At 40.7% G+C, this 18,410-nt stretch overlaps 1 protein-coding gene across 3 annotated transcripts in view; it reads right to left on the bottom strand.

Moving 5' to 3' along the window:
* Positions 1 to 18,410, bottom strand: part of ikzf1 (IKAROS family zinc finger 1 (Ikaros)) — an 80,650-nt gene that overhangs the window by 12,777 nt on the left and 49,463 nt on the right. The window contains exon 4 of one of the 3 annotated variants that reach the window (XM_055162844.1): positions 3,630 to 3,884. The exons of the other annotated variants lie outside the window; for them this stretch is intronic. Within the exon in view, the coding sequence (XP_055018819.1) occupies positions 3,630 to 3,884 (255 nt within the window). The remainder of the gene's footprint in view (positions 1 to 3,629; positions 3,885 to 18,410) is intronic. 3 annotated transcript variants of the gene reach the window in all.

Raw genomic sequence — 18,410 nt, 5'->3', positions numbered from 1 at the left:
TATGTTTTTCTTTTTTCTTAATTCAAGCAACAGTCGATTTTGTTTCTTATTTTAAGTGCAGTAAGATGTATTTTCATATTTCAACACCAAAAACTTTTGTTCCACTGACAGATCATTTTATTTGTCAAGTGAAATTGACTCAACTCATGATAAATCTTTCTTAATTCGAGTCATCTTAACTTGACTAGATTTAGTTTTATGCAGTGTGGGGAAAGTCAGAATTAAAGTTGTCAGGGTTTTGTTGTAATATAGTGAGTTGTTGGGTGTTGTCACTCAGGATTGAGATGCATTTACTTTTTGGACAGGAAGGTGATCAATGACCCAACCCATGTTCTTCACAGTCAGTTTGAGTTGATGCCATCAGGCAGAAGGTTCAGGTCCCAAACTGTAAACTGAACAGATTCAAACATTCTTTTGTGCCACTAGCTGTTAAACTGCTAAACTCAGATAATGCAGTTAAAAAATAATTATAAAAGGCTTAGGGATTGTGCAATCAAAACTGCACATAGGTGTAGGGAATGTGCAATAATTATATCTAAAACTGCACATAGGTGTAGGGAATGTGCAATTAAAGCTACACATAGGCTTAAGGAATGTGCAATAATTAATCTGCACATAGGCTAAGGGAATGTGCAATAATTATAACTAAAACTGCACATAGGCTTAGGGAATGTGCAATAATTATAACTAAAATTGCACATAGGCTTAGGGAATGTGCAATCAAAACTGCACATAGGCTTAGGGAATGTGCAATCAAAACTGCACATAGGCTCAGGGAATGTGCAATAATTATAACTAAAACTGCACATAGGCTTAGGGAATGTGCAATCAAAACTGCACATAGGCTTAGGGAATGTGCAATAATTATAACTAAAACTGCACATAGGCTTAGGGAATGTGCAATCAAAACTGCACATAGGCTTAGGGAATGTGCAATAATTATAACTAAAACTGCACATAGGCTTAGGGAATGTGCAATCAAAACTGCACATAGGCTTAGGGAATGTGCAATAATTATAACTAAAACTGCACATAGGCTTAGGGAATGTGCAATCAAAACTGCACATAGGCTTAGGGAATGTGCAATAATTATAACTAAAACTGCACATAGGCTTAGGGAATGTGCAATAATTAATAGAACAGAAGAATGCAAGGGTTTGCCTGTTAAGGATAATTTAAGGTCCTGTTGGTGCATCACTCGTGGTCATACTGGTCTCATATTTACTTTGTTTTATGGTGTTTGTTTATGTGCTGCTTTGTGTTGTGTCGTCCTGTTTTTTGATCAAACATGTTACCCCCTGTCCCAAGACAAATTTCTCCCATGGGAGACAATAAAGGATTATCTTATCTTATCTTATCTTATCTTATCTTATTTAATCACAAAAAAGTACAACAAATATCTCTTGTGCCCCATCTGGGAGTTTGACATAATCACAACCTGGATTCTAAAAAACAACCAATGAGAATCTGTAGATGTCATGTCACGCAGATTGTACTGAAAGGTTGGTGCTTCCTATGGACTACGAAAGATTTCAGAAATGTTCACGTGCAAAAGATAAAAATCCGTGTATCTTTGGCTGTAACTGAGCATAAAATAAATATTCATAAACTTTTGAGTGAGTCCAGTCGTACATAAAAAGTGCCGAGTATTTTATCCATGAGAATACGGTTTGGATATGGTTTAGACTAGGTTCAGTTCTGGTTTAGACCTGGTTTAGTTCTGTTTTAGTCCTTTTCAATTTTAGTTTAGTCCTGCTGGTTTAGTCCTGGTTTAGTCTTGGTTTGGTCCAGTTTTAGTCCTGGTTCAATTCTGGTTTAGACCTAGTTTAGACCTAGTTTTAGTCCTGGTTCAGTCCTGTTTTAGTCCTAGTTCAATCTTGGTTTAGTTTTCCGGGTTTAGTCCTGGTTTAGACCTGGTTTTGTCTTGTTTTAGACCTAGTTCAGTCCTGGTTCAGTTCTCGTTTAGACCTGGTTTAGACCTGTTTTAGTCCCGGTTCAATCATGGTTTGGTCCTCCTGGTTTAGTCCTGGTTTAGACATGGTTAAGTGCTGTTTTAGTCCTGGTTCAATCTTGGTTTAGTCCTGGTGTAGTCCTGGTTTAGACCTGGTTTAGACCTGTTTTAGTCCTTGTTCAGTCTAGTTTTAGTCCTGGTTCCATCTTGGTTTAGTTTTTCTGGTTCAGTCCTGGTTCATTTCTCATTTAGACCTGGTTTAGTCCTGTTCAGTCCTGTTTTAGTCCTGGTTCAGTTCGCATTCAGTGTGAGACTCCAGCATCTCGATCGATGTTTCTTATCGACATATTTTGGACAGTTGAGTTGCGTCTGTGAATTCATATTCGTACTGAAGAAAGGCTAATCGTACATTTTCATTTCGTTATTGCAATTCTTGACGTTCTAACCTTCCAATTTGTATTCTGATGGACAAAATACACACATCTTATATTTTCTGTACGACTGAACTCATTCGAGAGTTTATGAATATTTATTTTGAGCTCAACTACAGACAAATATGTACACGGATATTTCTAAAATCTTTCTTAGTCCAGACGTGTCCTCCCTGTCTGTCCCTGTCTGTCCCTGTCTGTCCCTGCCTCTGTCCCTGTCTGTCCCTGTCTGTCCCTGTCTGTCCCTGTCCCTGTCTGTCCTCTGTCCTCTGTCCCTCTGTCCTCTGTCCCTGTCTGTCCCTGCCTCTGTCCCTGTCTGTCCCTGTCTGTCTGTCCCTGTCTGTCCCTGTCTCTGTCCCTGCCTCTGTCCCTGTCTCTGTCCCTGTCTCTGTCCCTCGCTCGTGTGGTGGTGCCTTGGCAGAGTCCTGGTTTAGTCCTGCTTTAGTCTTGGTTCAATTTTGGTTTAGTCCTGTTTTAGACCTGGTTTAGACCTGGTTTAGACCTGGTTTAGTCCTAGTGGTTTAGTCCTGGTTTAGTCCTGGATCAGGCCTGGTTTAGTCCTGGTTTAGTCCTGGTTTAGTCCTGGTTTAGACCTGGTTTAGTCCTGGTTTAGTCCTGGATCAGGCCTGGTTTAGTCCTGGTTTAGACCTGGTTTAGTCCTGGTTTAGACCTGGTTTAGTCCTGGTCCTGGTTTAGTCCTGGTTTAGTCCTGGTTTACCTGGTTTACCTGGTTTAGTCCTGGTTTAGACCTGGTTTAGTCCTGGTTTATGTTTACCTGGACCTGGTTTAGTCCTGGATCAGTTTAGTCCTGGTTTAGTCCTGGTTTAGTCCTGGTTTAGAGTCCTGGTTTAGACCTGGTTTAGTCCTGGTTTAGTCCTGGTTTAGACCTGGTTTAGTCCTGGTTTAGACCTGGTTTAGTCCTGGTTTAGACCTGGTTTAGACCTGGTTTAGTCCGTATGTGGCGCATCTCAATCGATGTTTCTTATGATGGACAAAATTCACATATTCGAGAGTTTACGAATATTTATTTTGAGCTCAACTAGAGACAGACATGCACACGGACATTTCTGAAATCTTTCTTCCTCCATACGTGTCCTCCCTGTCTGTCCCTGTCTGTCCCTGTCTGTCCCTGTCTGTCCCTGCCCCTGTCCCTGTCTGTCCCTGCCTCTGTCCCTGTCCCTGTCTGTCCCTGTCTGTCCCTGCCTCCGTCCCTCGCTCGTGTGGTGGTGCCTTGGCAGAGGTCTTACCCGTGTGGCTCCTCTTGTGCACCATCAGCACATTGGGGCCGATACACACTATGCCACAGATATCGCACTTGAGCTTGCCGTTGGGCAGCCTGATGCCTCCGGACGCGGGGTAGGCCTTGGGTCCCGGACTCGGCCCGGATCCGTTCATTTTGGGGGCGGACGGATCGACCACACGCAAGTCCTCTGCAAACTCCTCCTCCGCTACGTTCACGCCACTCTCCACGTCTGCGCCACTCTCTGCCTTTACGGCTACGGCTGCAAAACACCAGAGAGGAGGAGTCAGGTCGGGGGCCAGGGCATGCAGCGTACACAGGCTAATCATGGGCTCCCAGTCACACTAAGCAGCTGTGGGCGTCAAGACCGTCACTCGACTTCATCTGCGTTTTTGCTCTAACACAACCCGACCGTGAAGAAGAACCGGTTCAGCGGCGACTCGATCAAACGTTCCCGAAAATGTGCTGCTGAAATCCGCTTTTCTACGTTTCTAAAAAGACTAATCAGGCTGCGTTTTCCTCCATGCACTGCAAATTTCGCTGAGCTGGCCATGATTTTTGAAAGTTATGTCAGGTTATTCGTACACACCAAAAAAAACAAACAAAAAAAAGCCACAATGCACCAAAAAAAGCCACAATACACCAAAAAAAAAAAAAAAAAAAAGAAAAAACACAACACACCAAAAAAAGCCATAACACACCAAAAAAAGCCACAACACACCAAAAAAAAAAGAAAAAGAAAAAACACAACACACAAAAAAAAGAAGCCATGACACACCAAAAAAAGCCACAATACACCAAAAAAAAAGCCATAACGCACAAAAAAGCCACAAACCACCAAAAAAAAAGAAAGAAGAAAAAACACAACACACAAAAAAAAGAAGCCATGACACACCAAAAAAAGCCACAACACACCAAAAAAAAAAGAAAAAAGAAAAAACACAACACACAAAAAAAGAAGCCACGACACACCAAAAAAAGCCACAACACACCAAAAAAAGCCACAACACACCAAAAAAAGCCATAACACACCAAAAAAGCCATAACACACCAAAAAAAAAGAAAAAGAAAAACACAACACACAAAAAAAAGAAGCCACGACACACCAAAAAAGCCATAACACACCAAAAAAGCCATAACACACCAAAAAAAGCCATAACACACCAAAAAAAAAAAAAAGAAAAAAGAAAAAACACAACACACAAAAAAAAGAAGCCATGACACACCAAAAAAAGCCACAACACACCAAAAAAGTCACAACACACCAAAAAAAGCCATAACGCACAAAAAAGTCATAACACACCAAAAAAAAAAGAAAAAACACAACACACAAAAAAACAGAAGCCACGACACACTAAAAAAGCCACAACACACCAAAAAAGTCACAACACACAAAAAAAAGCCATAACACACAAAAAAGCCATAACACACCAAAAAAAAGCCATAACACACCAAAAAAAGCCACAACACACCCAAAAAAGCCACAACACACAAAAAAAAAAGCCACAACGGAAATGACCGCGGGACTCTATTTTCCGACGGACCGATCAAGCGGCAAGTGAAGAAGAAGAACTGCAACCTGAAAAGTAAAGGAACGGAGAAGTTGGAGACGTAAGTAAAGTAATTTATTGTTTTATCATTATTCGTTTCAGGTTGTAGTTCTTCTTCTTCACTTGCCGCTTGATCGGTCCGTCGGAAAATAGAGTCCCGCGGTCACTTCTGTTGTGGCTTTTTAATGTGTTGTGGCTTTTTAATGTGTTGTGGCATTTTAATGTGTTGTGGCATGTTGTTTGTGTTTGTGTTGTGGCATTAGTTTTTGTTGAGGCGTTTGCATTAAAATAGAGTCCCGCGGTCATTTCCGTTGTGGCTTTTTTTGTTGTGTTGTGGCGTTTGCGTTTGTTGTGACCCCTCTTCATTCAGGACTGAACCAGGACTAAAACAGGACTAAAACAGGATTAAACCAGGACTGAAACAGGACTGAACCACGACTAAACCAGGACTGAACCAGGACTGAAACAGGACTGAACCAGGACTGAACCAGGACTAAAACAGGACTGAACCAGGACTGAACCAGGACTGAACCAGGACTGAACCAGGACTGAACCAGGACTGAACCAGGACTAAAACAGGACTAAAACAGGACTGAACCAGGACTAAACCAGGACTGAACCAGGACTGAAACAGGACTGAAACAGGACTGAACCAGGATTTGAACCAGGACTGAACCAGGACTAAACCAGGACTGAACCAGGACTGACTGAAACAGGACTGAACCAGGATTTGAACCAGGACTGAACCAGGACTAAAACCAGGACTGAACCAGGACTGAACCAGGACTAAAACAGGACTGAACCAGGACTAAACCAGGACTGAAACAGGACTGAACCAGGACTGAAACAGGACTGAACCAGGACTGAACCAGGACTGAACCAGGACTAAAACAGGACTAAAACAGGACTGAACCAGGACTAAACCAGGACTGAACCAGGACTGAACCAGGACTGAACCAGGACTAAACCAGGACTAAAACAGGACTGAACCAGGATTTGAACCAGGACTGAACCAGGACTGAACCAGGACTAAAACAGGACTGAACCAGGACTGAACCAAGACTAAAACAGGACTGAACCAGGACTGAACCAGGACTAAAACAGGACTGAACCAGGACTAACCCAGGACTGAAACAGGACTAAAACAGGGACCAGACCGTGACTGAAACCAAGACTGAGACCAGGACCAGACCGGGACTGAGATCGGGACCAGACCAGGACCAGACCAGGATTGAAACCGTTTTAGTCCTGGTTCAGTCCTGCTTTAGTCCTGGTTCAGTCCGGCATTACAGTTTAACTCACGGAAACAGGAAACATTCGTTATCCTTTTTTTTTTTTTCCATTTTTGAAAACTGAAAAAAAAACAAATCATTATCTATTTTTATAATGATACACGTGTTCTGAACATTCCACCATAGACACACATGTAGAACCCCCCCTTCCCTGGCGTGCTGTAAAGTCATACTACAACAGGATCAGTTCTGAAGCTCACGTTTACAGCGCAGTCGGTTTGTATAAACGTTCTAAAACTGGACGGCGTTATGATTTCACGGGTCTCAGAATGACGGGGTGTTAGGACCGTTGCCGTAGCGATTGGCAATTAAAAATAAAATAGAAACCATGATTCAGCCGCGTCGACGAACCTTTTCCTAATAACTTTTACAATACAGGATGCGAAACAGCAGCGGGGGAAGAGAGAAGTGAACTTAAAACTTAAAACACACACAAACACACAGGATCTTATGTGACGAAAACAAAGACGGAGGATTTTATTTTTGATACTGAACGTTTTCTGATCATCACCGTAGAGTCGTGTTTACACGAACGTGACCCGGGATAAATCTGGGTCAGACCATTAGTCTGACAGTCCAGTAGTCCAGGACTGAACCAGGACTGAACCAGGACTGAACCAGGACTGAACCAGGACTGAACCAGGGACAGGACTAAACCTACGCCATGTCATTAGTGGATTATAAATATATGCACAACGCAACTGCAGAGTCAATCGCCAGGACTAGACCAGGACTAAACCAGGTCTAAACCAGGACTAACCAGGTCTAAACCAGGACTGAACCGGGACTACACCAGAACTACAACCAGGACTGGACCAGGACTGAACCAGGACTAAACCAGGCACTGAAACCAGGACTGAAACCAGGACTAAACCAGGACTGAACCAGGACTGAACCAGGACTAAACCAGGACTGAACCAGGACTGAACCAGGACTGAACCAGGACTAAACCAGGACTAAACCAGGACTAAACCAGGACTTAACTAGGTCTAAACCAGGACTGAACCGGGACTACACCAGAACTACAGGACCAGGACTGGACTAAACCAGGTCTAAACCAGGTCTAAACCAGGTACTAAACCAGGACTTAACCAGGTCTAAACCAGGTCTAAACCAGGACTAAACCAGATCTAAACCAGGACTAAACCAGGTCTAAACCAGGACTAAACCAGGACTGAACCAGGACTAAACCAGGACTGAACCAGAACTGTACCAGGACTACACAAGGACTAAACCAGGACTACACCAGGACTGACCCAGGTCTAAACCAGGACTAAAACAGGACTAAAACAAGACTAAAACAGGACTAAACCAGGTCTAAACCAGGACTAAACCAGGACTAAACCAGGACTGAACCAGGACTAAACCAGGACTGAACCAGGTCTAAACCAGGACTGAACCAGGACTAAACCAGGACTGAACCAGGACTAAACCAGGACTAAACCAGGACTGAACCTTAAACTCCACACATCTTCACTAGAATCATTTGGATCATTTCAGCTCTGGAATTGCTGAATCTCTACTGAACTAAACTTTTAAAGTTCACCTGTTCACTTCACAACTACCAATTCATGACATCACACGGTGGAACGGAGCATTTTGAGCTTTGGAGACGTAAACAGAACATACGTGAAAGAAACAAAACACAACTCCAGGTCTGTTTTTGAGGAAATAACCGCATCATAACACGACTTAAATCTCACAAGAGTCCATTTTTTTTGCGCGATTTAACATCTTTCAACTTTACATTTCTACTTTTTGGAGTGAAGTGAAACTGTTTTTGTGCGATGAAAACTTTGTACTTTTCCAGAGACGTACATTCGCAGGTGTCTGATTGATCTGGTGTAGATTCTGCGTCGCACTTTGACACGATAAACAGGAAGTGAGAGACAGGAAGAGGCTCGGTGAAATACAGGGACGACTGCTCCACCACAACCACGTTCACTCTGGCCTATTTCAGCTTCAGCCTGCAGCACAAACACATGACCCGCTCTGCGCTCGCTCTACCTGGACTAAATGTAAAGTAAATGTAGAAGCTCTAACTGAAACATGATTTGTAAACTCGTAAACTCCTTATTTTCTGTTCACGTCAAGCCGCTGTATTTATCTGTACTGCAAACCTGCACACACGTTTACATTTAAAATACTTCTGAACACTTTAGCGCAGTGTTTCACAAGCTTTTATTTCCTGCGTGTGCATGTTTTAAAGTCAATAGACATTAATAAATGAAGTTAAATCACAAAATAAAGGTGGATCTGACCATTGTTGAACATTAGGCTGCATCATTTGCCCCAGTGTCAGAAATTCAACTTGTACCTAATTTTAAAATGTGACAATGCAAAAAAAATAAAATAATAAAATGCAAAAAAATAAATAAATAAATAAATAAATAAATAATAATAATAATAATAATAATAATAATAATAATAATAATAATAATAATAATAATTTATTGAAGGTCACTTTTTCCATATCTCAGAAACAAATGATGATAGAAACATAAAACTGATACCAAATGAAACGCAATGTCCATATTTATATTCAACTTCCATTGATTCTATTGGGCTAAATTAATTATTTTTTATGTTATTAAAGAAAAAATGAATTTTCAGCTCAGATTTAAGGCTTCTGCAGACACTAAACTTCAGAGGCTCGGTGGATCCAGAAGAAGAAATTTCTCACGGACTTTGTGTAGACAAGTGTAAAAAATTGATAATAGGTACAGATTGATTTAAAAAAATATTTTTATTGTTGTGATCTTGTCTTTCATTGAAGCAGCAATAAAAGGATCCATAAGTCGCCTATTTGGACTTTAAATGTAGCTCATTTCTTTTTCTTTTCAACATTCAACTGAACCTGCAATACTGGAACAAAATTATTAATAAAATCATTACAAAAATATTAGAAATGATGCAAAACATGTCTTAACATTTCAACGTTGCTGGTTCAATTGAATGTTTAAAAAAAAGGAAAAATGTCCAAATGGATTTATTGCTGCTTCAATGACTGTTTTTCATTGTTTAAAACTTGTAAAAGTAATTGTTCAGAGAGTCTACAGTAAAATATCCTCATTAATGTTCAATAAAGCTCAAATCCACTTTTATTTTGTGATTTATAAATAAAGTCTATTGACTTGAGTCTTGAAGGTTTGTGACAGCCGCCTGCTTTTGCCTAATGGTAGCACCGCCTCTGTCTAATCCTCAGGGCCGGTCCTCCGTCAGTAAAAATATCACTGCAAAGTTTGCTCTAATTTGGCCAAGATTTTAAAACTTATATCAGCTTATGATGGAAGCCCATTTCTGCCAGTAAATAAATAATAAATGCCTCATAGAAAGTCATAATTAAGACTTTAAAAACCACAATTATGAGTTTCAAATTCAGAATTACAAGTTTAAAAGTCATAATTACTAGTGTAAAAGTCATAATTATGAGTTTACAAGTCATAATTACAAGTTTAAAAGTCATAATTATGAGTTTTAAAGTCATAATTCCAAGTGTAAAAGTCATAATTACGAATTTAAAAGTCATAATTACAAGTTTTAAAGTCATAATTATGAGCTTTAAAGTCATAATTCCAAGAGTAAAAGTCATAAATATGAGTGTAAAAGTCATAATTATGAGTTTTAAACTCAGTCAAAGTCAAAATCACTTTAAACTCATGACTTTTACCCTTGTATTTATGACTTTTAAACTTGTAATTATGACTTTTACACTCGTAATTATGACTTTCTGTGGTGGAAATGGGCTATGAGTTTATTCATCTTGTTTTCAGATGTATTATTATACTATTACTACTATTACTACTATTATACTATATATTATTATACTTACTAGTTCTGAAAGTGCTTAATTCTAGTCTAGAGGTTGTTTATTTTAAGATAACTTGTCAAGTAAAATGATCTTGCTGAATGAACAGATCATTTCACTACTTTTTAGTCATTTTCTGATAGATTTAAGTGTTTATGTCATCTTTTTTGTGTTGTGGTTTGGAGCAGAGTTCTGTGAAGGAAGAAGCAGGTGTGTTTTGGCCAGTTCCACAGATTAAAAGTCTGTTATTGTTTATCTTCAGGAAATTAAAGAGGGGAGGGGGTTTCACTATCACCGTGTTACCTTTTGTTGTTGTGAAAATGCTGTATTGCACATTTTCATGTTTTATGTTCCGAGTCTCCCTTCCCTTTGCTCTTCTCGCTAAGTCCCTCCCCCTTCAGAGCTCTATCACAACACAATCAGCGCGAATGAAACTACACGTCGCATCTGTGCACGGTTTAGTTTCATGTTTTTGTACATTTATGGAGAATTGTCGAGCGGGAGCATGGGTGGTGTAAACCTGTGCACAGATTCTTCTTACAATTAACCGTAAGGAGGGTTTGAATAGAAAAAAAAAAAAAGGAACAGCAGAGGAGCACTTTTAGACTAGTCTAAATATGAAAATATGATGCAGGATTACTCAAAATGTGAAAGTGAAACAAAACACAACTCCAGATATGACGTTGTAGACTGTGGTGAAGATATAATTGTCTAGAACTATAAATAATACTAATACTAATACTAATACTAATACATAAAAAGAAATAATAAAGGTGGCATGGTGGCTGAAGATTTTTTGTATTGAATTAAAAATAAATAAATTAAAAGAATAATACATAAAATAATAATAATAATAATAATAATAATAATAATAATAAATGATCTGTTCCACTTAAGTAAAAACTAAATAAATAAATAAATAAAGTTGGCATGGTGAAAAAAAAATATATATATAAATATTAAAAAAATATAATAATAATAAATGGGCCGTTTCTTCTAAAAAAAAAAAAAAATAAATAAAGGTGGCACGGTGGTTGAAGATTTAGACCTATGAATTAAATTTTTTTTTTAAAATACATAAAAAATTATAAATGAAAAAAAAAAAATAAATCAATAATAATAATACATAAGAAATAATAATAATAATATATTGTCTGTTTCACCTAAGTAAAAAAAAATAAAAAATAATAATGATGGCACAGTGGTGGAAGATTTTATAATTATGCAGACCTATGAATAAAAAAAAATAAAAAAAAAATAATAATAATAATAATAATAATAATAATAATAATAATAATAATAATAAAAATAAAAAAATACATGGGCTGTTCCACTTAAGTAAAAAAAAAAAATAAAAAAAATATAAAATAAATAAATAAATAAATAAAGATGGCATGGTGGCTGAGTGGTTCGATCCCGTGGTCGCCCTGGCCTTTCTGTGTGGAGTTTGCATGTTCTCCTTGTGTCTGAGTGGGTTTCCTCAGGGCTCTCCCATTTCCCCCATCAAAAATCAACAAAAAACTGAGACAGTCCTGACCAAACCTGACCCATGTGCTGCCCGACACTTCAGAAAGGACGGGTGAAATACAGAGGACAAAAAGTACTACAAAAGACACACAAAAAAAAAACCCCACAAATACTTTTTACTACGAGGGAGTTGACCTTTGCTCGCAGACTCTTGTACACACTGTGACACATTAAAGTCCATTCTCAAAATAACTGCACTGACTTTGCAACCAGTGAATTCAAACTTCCTCTGCGTCCGATCAGATATGAGATTTGGTCAGAGACAAGTTCTTCCCTGTCCTCCAGCAGCAACAACTCAACATTCTGCAGCGAACTCAAAAGTTTAAAGGTCCTGCATTACGTAACATTTGATTTTGTTTCTTATTTTAAGTGCAGAAAGAAGTATTTTCATATTTTAACTACAAAAAGTCTTCATGATTTGACTTGTCGAGTGAAATGGACTCAAATCGTGATCAAATTTTCTTAAAGGTTGTATAGAGGATTTTTTAAGGGAAGAGAAATACAGCGACAGTCCTTGTGTGCGTTCAGAATTACTGCTGAAGTTTCCTGTCTAGAAGTAAATCAGTGACCAACGCGTCAGTTTTTAGACCCTTCGTCCGCTTCGGTCGCGCCATCGCTGGAAGGAATCTCTCCAAGAATCACCTCAGTTTGTCTTTGCTCCTTTTCCCCTTCTCTTCTTCTTTCAGCGACCTCAAAAACGGACTTTCTTTTACGGCGAACCGGTCGCGGATTCTCGTCCGCCGTCGCGACAAACTTTGTGCGAAATGCCAGGAAGCGACAGTTCGAAAAAGCCTCTAAGAACCGCCGCGTAAACCACGTAATCCCCGTGCGCCGCTGAGTCAGTTACACTAGGGAGTTTGATTGACGACCTAAACAGCCAATAGAAAATGAGGGAGCCTCGTTTTCTATTGGGTGATGTTTATCTGGCCTCAACATGTCCACAGTTGATAGATTTTCGTTCTTTTTTTTTGTTTTGTCATCATAATTACAAAGCTGCTGCGTCTCTGTAATGGTATTTTTATTTGAAACAAAAAAAAAATCCTCCATACAACCTTTAATTTTGAGTCGTCTGAACTTGACTAGATTTTGTTTTTTTGCAGTGCGGGGTTTGTGTGTTAAAGCTGCACTGTGTAACTTTTCCCGTGGAGGGTCGTCCCCTGCGTGTTTCTATGGAGACGGCTACACGGGCTTTTCTGTGTGCAGGAGAGAGAGAGAGAGAGAGAGAGAGGGACAGGGAGGAGAGAGAGAGAACGAGAGAGACGGCGCAGAGAGAGAAAGAGTGAGAGGATGGAGAGAGAGAGAGAGAGAGAGAGGGAGGAGGAGAGAGAAGGAGGGCGAGAGAGGGAGGGAGGGGAGAGAGAGAGAGGAGAGAGAGAGAAAGATGGAGGAGGGAGAGAGAGGGGGAGAGTGAGAGAGAAAGGAGAGAGAGAAAGAGACAGAGGAGGAGAGAGAGAGCGAGAGAGACGGCGAGAGAGAGAGAGAGAGTGAGAGGATGGAGAGAGAGAGGGAGGAGAGAGAGAGCGAGAGAGACGGCGCAGAGAGAGAGAGAGAGTGAGAGGATGGAGAGAGAGAGGGAGGAGAGAGAGAGCGAGAGAGACGCGAGAGAGAGAGAGAGAGTGAGAGGATGGAGAGAGAGAGAGAGGAGGGAGAGAGAGAAAGAGAGAGAGAGGAGAGAGAGAGAGAGAGAGAGAGAGGAGGAGGAGAAGAGAAAGGGAGAGGGAAGATGGAGAGAAAGAGAGAGGGGGAGAAAGGGAGAGAGAGAGGTAGAGAGAGAGGAAGAAGAGAGAAAGAGAGGGAGTAGAGACAGTGAGGAAGGAGGTAGAGAGAGAGAGAAGGAAGAAGAGAGAGAGAGAGAGAGAGAGAGGGAGGAGGTAGAGAGAGAGAGGAGAGAAAGAGGGAGGAGAGAGAGGGAGAGAGAGAGAGAGAGGGAGGAGGGAGAGAGAAAAGGAGGGAGAGAGGAGAGAGGGAGGAGGAGATAGAGGAGAGAGAGAAGGAGGAAACAGAGAGGACAGAGAAAGGAGCGAGAGAGGGAGAGAGAGAGAGAGAGAGAGAGAGAGAGAGGAGAGAAGAAGAGAGAGGAGAAAGAGAGAGAGAGAAGAGAGAGGGAGAAGAGAGAGAAGAGGAGGAAGAGAGAGGAGAGAGAGAAGAGAGAGAGGAGAGGAAGAGAGAGAGGGAGAAAGAGAGGAGAGAGAGAGAGAGAGGAAAGAAGAGAGAGAGAGAGGAGAGAGAGAGAGAGAGAGGAGAAAGAGAGGAGGGAAGAGAAGAAGAGAGGGAGAAAGAGAGAGGAGAGAAAGAGAGAGGAAGAAAGAGAGAGGGAGAAAGAGAGAGGGAGAAAGAGAGAGGAGAAAGAGAGAGGGAGAAAGAGAGAGAGAGAGGAGAAGAGAGAGAGGAGGAAGAGAGAGGGAGAAAGAGAGAGGGAGAAAGAGAGGAAGAAAGAGGAGAGAGAGTGACATGAAAGAGAAGAAGAGAGAGAGAGAGAGAGAGAGAGGAGAAGAGAGAGGGAGAAAGAGAGAGGAGGAGAGAGAGAGAGGAGAAAGAGAGAGGGAGAAAGAGAGAGGGAGAAAGAGAGGGAAGAAAGAGGAGAGAGAGTGACATGGAAGAGAGAGGGAGGAAGAGAGAGGGAGAGAAGAGAGAGGGAGAAAGAGAGGGAGGAAGAGAGAGGGAGGAAGAGAGAGGGAGAAAGAGAGAGAGGAAGAAAAGAGAGGAAGAAAGAGAGAGAGAGTGACATGGAAGAGAGAGGGAGGAAGAGAGAGGGAGAAAGAGAGAGGGAAGAAAGAGAGGGAGGAAGAGAGAGAGGGAGGAAGAGAGGGAGAGAGAGAGAGAAAGAGAGAGGGAGAAAGAGAGAGGGAGAAAGAGAGAGGGAGAAAGAGAGGGAGAAAGAGAGAGAGAGTGACATGGAAGAGAGAGAGGGAGCAGGTAGAAAAAGAGAGATATTTAGTTTTTTGCTGATTTTACTTTTTGTCTGTTAAAGCTGCACTGTGTAACTTTTCTGGCGGAGTGCTCATCACCTGCTCGTTTCTATGGATACGTCACTGCTCCACCTGGAATGTCCCACAGTGTGACATTAAACACCTCTGCACCTTCACTTTTACACATTTACTCAATTACAGACGATTTTAAAGCTCGAAAATCCGTCGTGGTTCGGTCTCCGTGACGACGAAAAGCTCTAATGCCGCACTGCGAAACATTCCAGACAAAACCGTAACCGGTCCAGGTCTGTTTGCGACGAGGAAACGTTACACGCAGTTTCCCGTGGCGATGTCGTTGAGTTTGTCCGTGTGTGTGGAGTGTTTGCTCACAGAAGAGGAACATGGATGAGTGGAGAAGAAGAGGAAGCACGAGGCTCAGGCTGAAGTGAAATATGAGAGTTATGGAGAAGTGACAGAAAGGGAAGCTGGGAAAACGCTCCAAACATCGACTGAACAAAACAAACGTCCGAGTGCATCAGGAAGAACCAAAACTGTTTTAAAACCGGAATTATACACAAGAAATATTAAACTTCTGTAGATTTGCAACACGACTGAGATACGACTCTAATTTTACTTTCAGAATTCATTAAAAGTTCATTAAAATGCCGAAAGGACTGAACCAGGACTAAACCAGGTCTAAACCAGGACTAAAGTGAAATATGAGAGTTATGGAGAAGTGACAGAAAGGGAAGCTGGGAAAACGCTCCAAACACCGACTAAACAAAACAAACGTCCGAGTGCATCAGGAAGAACCAAAACTGTTTTAAAACCGGAATTATCCACAAGAAATATTAAACTTCTGTAGACTGAGATACAAATGTAATTTTACTTTCAAAATTCAGTAAAAGTTAATTAAAAGGTCGAAAGGACTGAACCAGGACTAAAACAGGATTAAAACTGGACTCAACCAGGACTAATACAGGATTAAAACAAGACTAAAGCAGAACTGAATGAGGACTAAACTAGGCCTAAACCAGGACTAAAACAGAACTGATCCCAGAACCGAACCAGGACTAAAACAGGACTGAACCACTTCTTAATCACGTCTTAACCAGGTCTAAACCAGGTCTAAACCAAGTCTAAACCAGGACTAAACCAAGTCTAAACCACTTCTTAATCACGTCTTAACCAGGTCTAAACCAGGTCTAAACCAGGTCTAAACCAGGTCTAAACCACGTCTTAACCAAGTCTAAACCAGGTCTAAACCAGGACTAAACCAGGACTAAAGTGAAATATGAGAGTTATGGAGAAGTGACAGAAAGGGAAGCTGGGAAAACGCTCCAAACACCGACTGAACAAAACAAACGTCCGAGTGCATCAGGAAGAACCAAAACTGTTTTAAAACTGGAATTATACACAAGAAATATTAAACTTCTGTAGATTTGCAATGAGACTATAAGTTTACTTTGAAAATTCTGTAAAAGTTAATTAAAAGGTCGAAAGGACTGAACCAGGACTAAAACTGGACTCAACCAGGACTAACACTAAATTAGGACTAAACTAAAACTAAATTCAGGTCTAAACCAAGACTAAACCAGGACTAAAACAGGACTAAACCAGGACTAAAACAGGACTGAACCAGGACTAAAACAGGATTAAAACAAGACTAAAGCAGAACTGAATGAGGACTAAACTAGGACTAATCTAGGCCTAAACCAGGCCTTAACCAGGCCTAAACCAGGACTAAAACAGGACTGATCCCAGAACTGAACCAGGACTAAAACCAGGTCTAAACCACTTCTTAACCACATCTTAACCAAGTCTAAACCAGGTCTAAACCAGGTCTAAACCAGGACTAAAGTGAAATAGGAGAGTTATGGAGAAGTGACAGAAAGGGAAGCTGGGAAAACGCTCCAAACACCGACTAAACAAAACAAACGTCCGAGTGCATCAGGAAGAACCAAAACTGTTTTAAAACCGGAATTATACACAAGAAATATTAAACTTCTGTAGATTTGCAAAACGACTGAGATACGACTCTAATTTTACTTTCAGAATTCATTAAAAGGACTAAACCAGGTCTAAACCAGGCCTAAACCAGGACTAAAACAGGACTAAAACAGGATTAAAACAAGACTAAACCAGGACTAAACCAGGATTAAAACAAGACTAAACCAGGACTAAACCAGGATTAAAACAAGACTAAACCAGGACTAAACCAGGATTAAACTGGGACTAACACAGAACTGATCCCAGGACTGAACCAGGACAAAAATAGGACTAATCAAAGACTAAAAACAGGATTAAACCAGGACTAAATTCAGAACTAAACCTGTCTTAAACCAGGACTAAACCAGGTCTAAACCAGGTCTAATCCAGGACTAAACCAGGACTAAAAACAGGACTAAAACAGGTCTAAACTAGGTCTAAACCAGCACTAAGGTAGGACTAAACCAGGACTAAAAACAGGACTAAACCAGGTCTAAACCAGGATTAAAACAGAACTAAACCAGGTCTAAACCAGGTCTAAACCAGGACTAAACCAGGACTAAAACCAGGACTAATCCAGCTCACATTCACCCAGTTTGAAAACCGCTGCATTAATAGATAAAAAAAAAAAAAAAAAAAAAAAGAGTCAGTTAAACGGCTCTTTGAAATGGACGGATACAAAAGAATCGATTCCCATAAAAGATCCAAAAGTCACATCACGAACACGGACCATTTTTAAAAATCTGACATAACGGCCGTGTCTTTGCGTGGGTTTTTTGCATGTGTCTTTGCGTGTCTCTGCGTGCGTCCCGTGCGCTCAGAGCGTTTAGGGAAGCAGGCGTCCGTGGCTCCGCGCTTCTCATGGATTTGGGGAAGTTGCGACTAAATCGGGACAAGGAACCAGGCTCGGGCCGAAGCTCATGTTTGTCACACTTTATCACACATCCTGGTTCAGTTTTGGGAAGCCGCTGTCAGGTCAAACCGTCGGCAAACAAAAGGAACGGTCGTAAAAATCACAACGCCTGATTTGAGTAAACAAGAACTTTTTGTGCTTAAAATGTTAAAATACATCTGGTTGCGCTTAAAGGTTGTATGGAGGTTTTTTTTTTTCAGTTTCAAATTGTCAATGAAAGTTTAAAATACCATTACAGAGCAGCAGCCTTGTAATTATGATGACCAAAAAAAAAAAGAATGAAAATCTATCAACTGTGGACTTATTGAGGCCAGATAAACGTCGGCCAATAGAAAACAAGGTTGCCTCATTTTCTATTGGCTGTTAGGTTGTCAGTCAAACTCCCTACGTTTCTAGGGTAACTATGCAGCAGTTCTTAGAGGCTTTTTCCTACTTGTAGCTTCCTCGCAGTTCGCACAAAGTTTGTTGCGATGTTGGACGAGAATCCACGACCAGTTCGCCGCAAAAGAAAGTCTGTTTTTGAGGTCGCTGAAAGAAGAAAAGAAGGAGAAAAGGAGCGAAGACAAACTGAGGTGGTTCTTGGAGATTCCTTTCAGCGATTGCGTGACTGAAGCAGACAAAGGGTCTAAAAACTGAGGTGTCGGTCTCCAAATTATTTCTATAGGAACATTTGAAAAACAACTGTTGCTGTATTTCTCTTTCCTTAAAAAATCCTCTATACAACCTTTAAAGGAAGACAGTTTGTTAAATGGATTTGTTTCTGGAATGTTCCACAGTATGGCATTACACTTTTTCAGTCG

Source organism: Boleophthalmus pectinirostris, unplaced genomic scaffold, assembly GCF_026225935.1.
Source record: "Boleophthalmus pectinirostris isolate CB_2022bp ecotype Guang Dong unplaced genomic scaffold, ASM2622593v1 HiC_scaffold_5, whole genome shotgun sequence".
Taxonomy (NCBI): domain Eukaryota; kingdom Metazoa; phylum Chordata; class Actinopteri; order Gobiiformes; family Gobiidae; genus Boleophthalmus; species Boleophthalmus pectinirostris.
The sequence above is the reverse complement of the archived record's forward strand: the minus strand, read 5'-3'. Positions and strand labels throughout refer to the sequence as shown.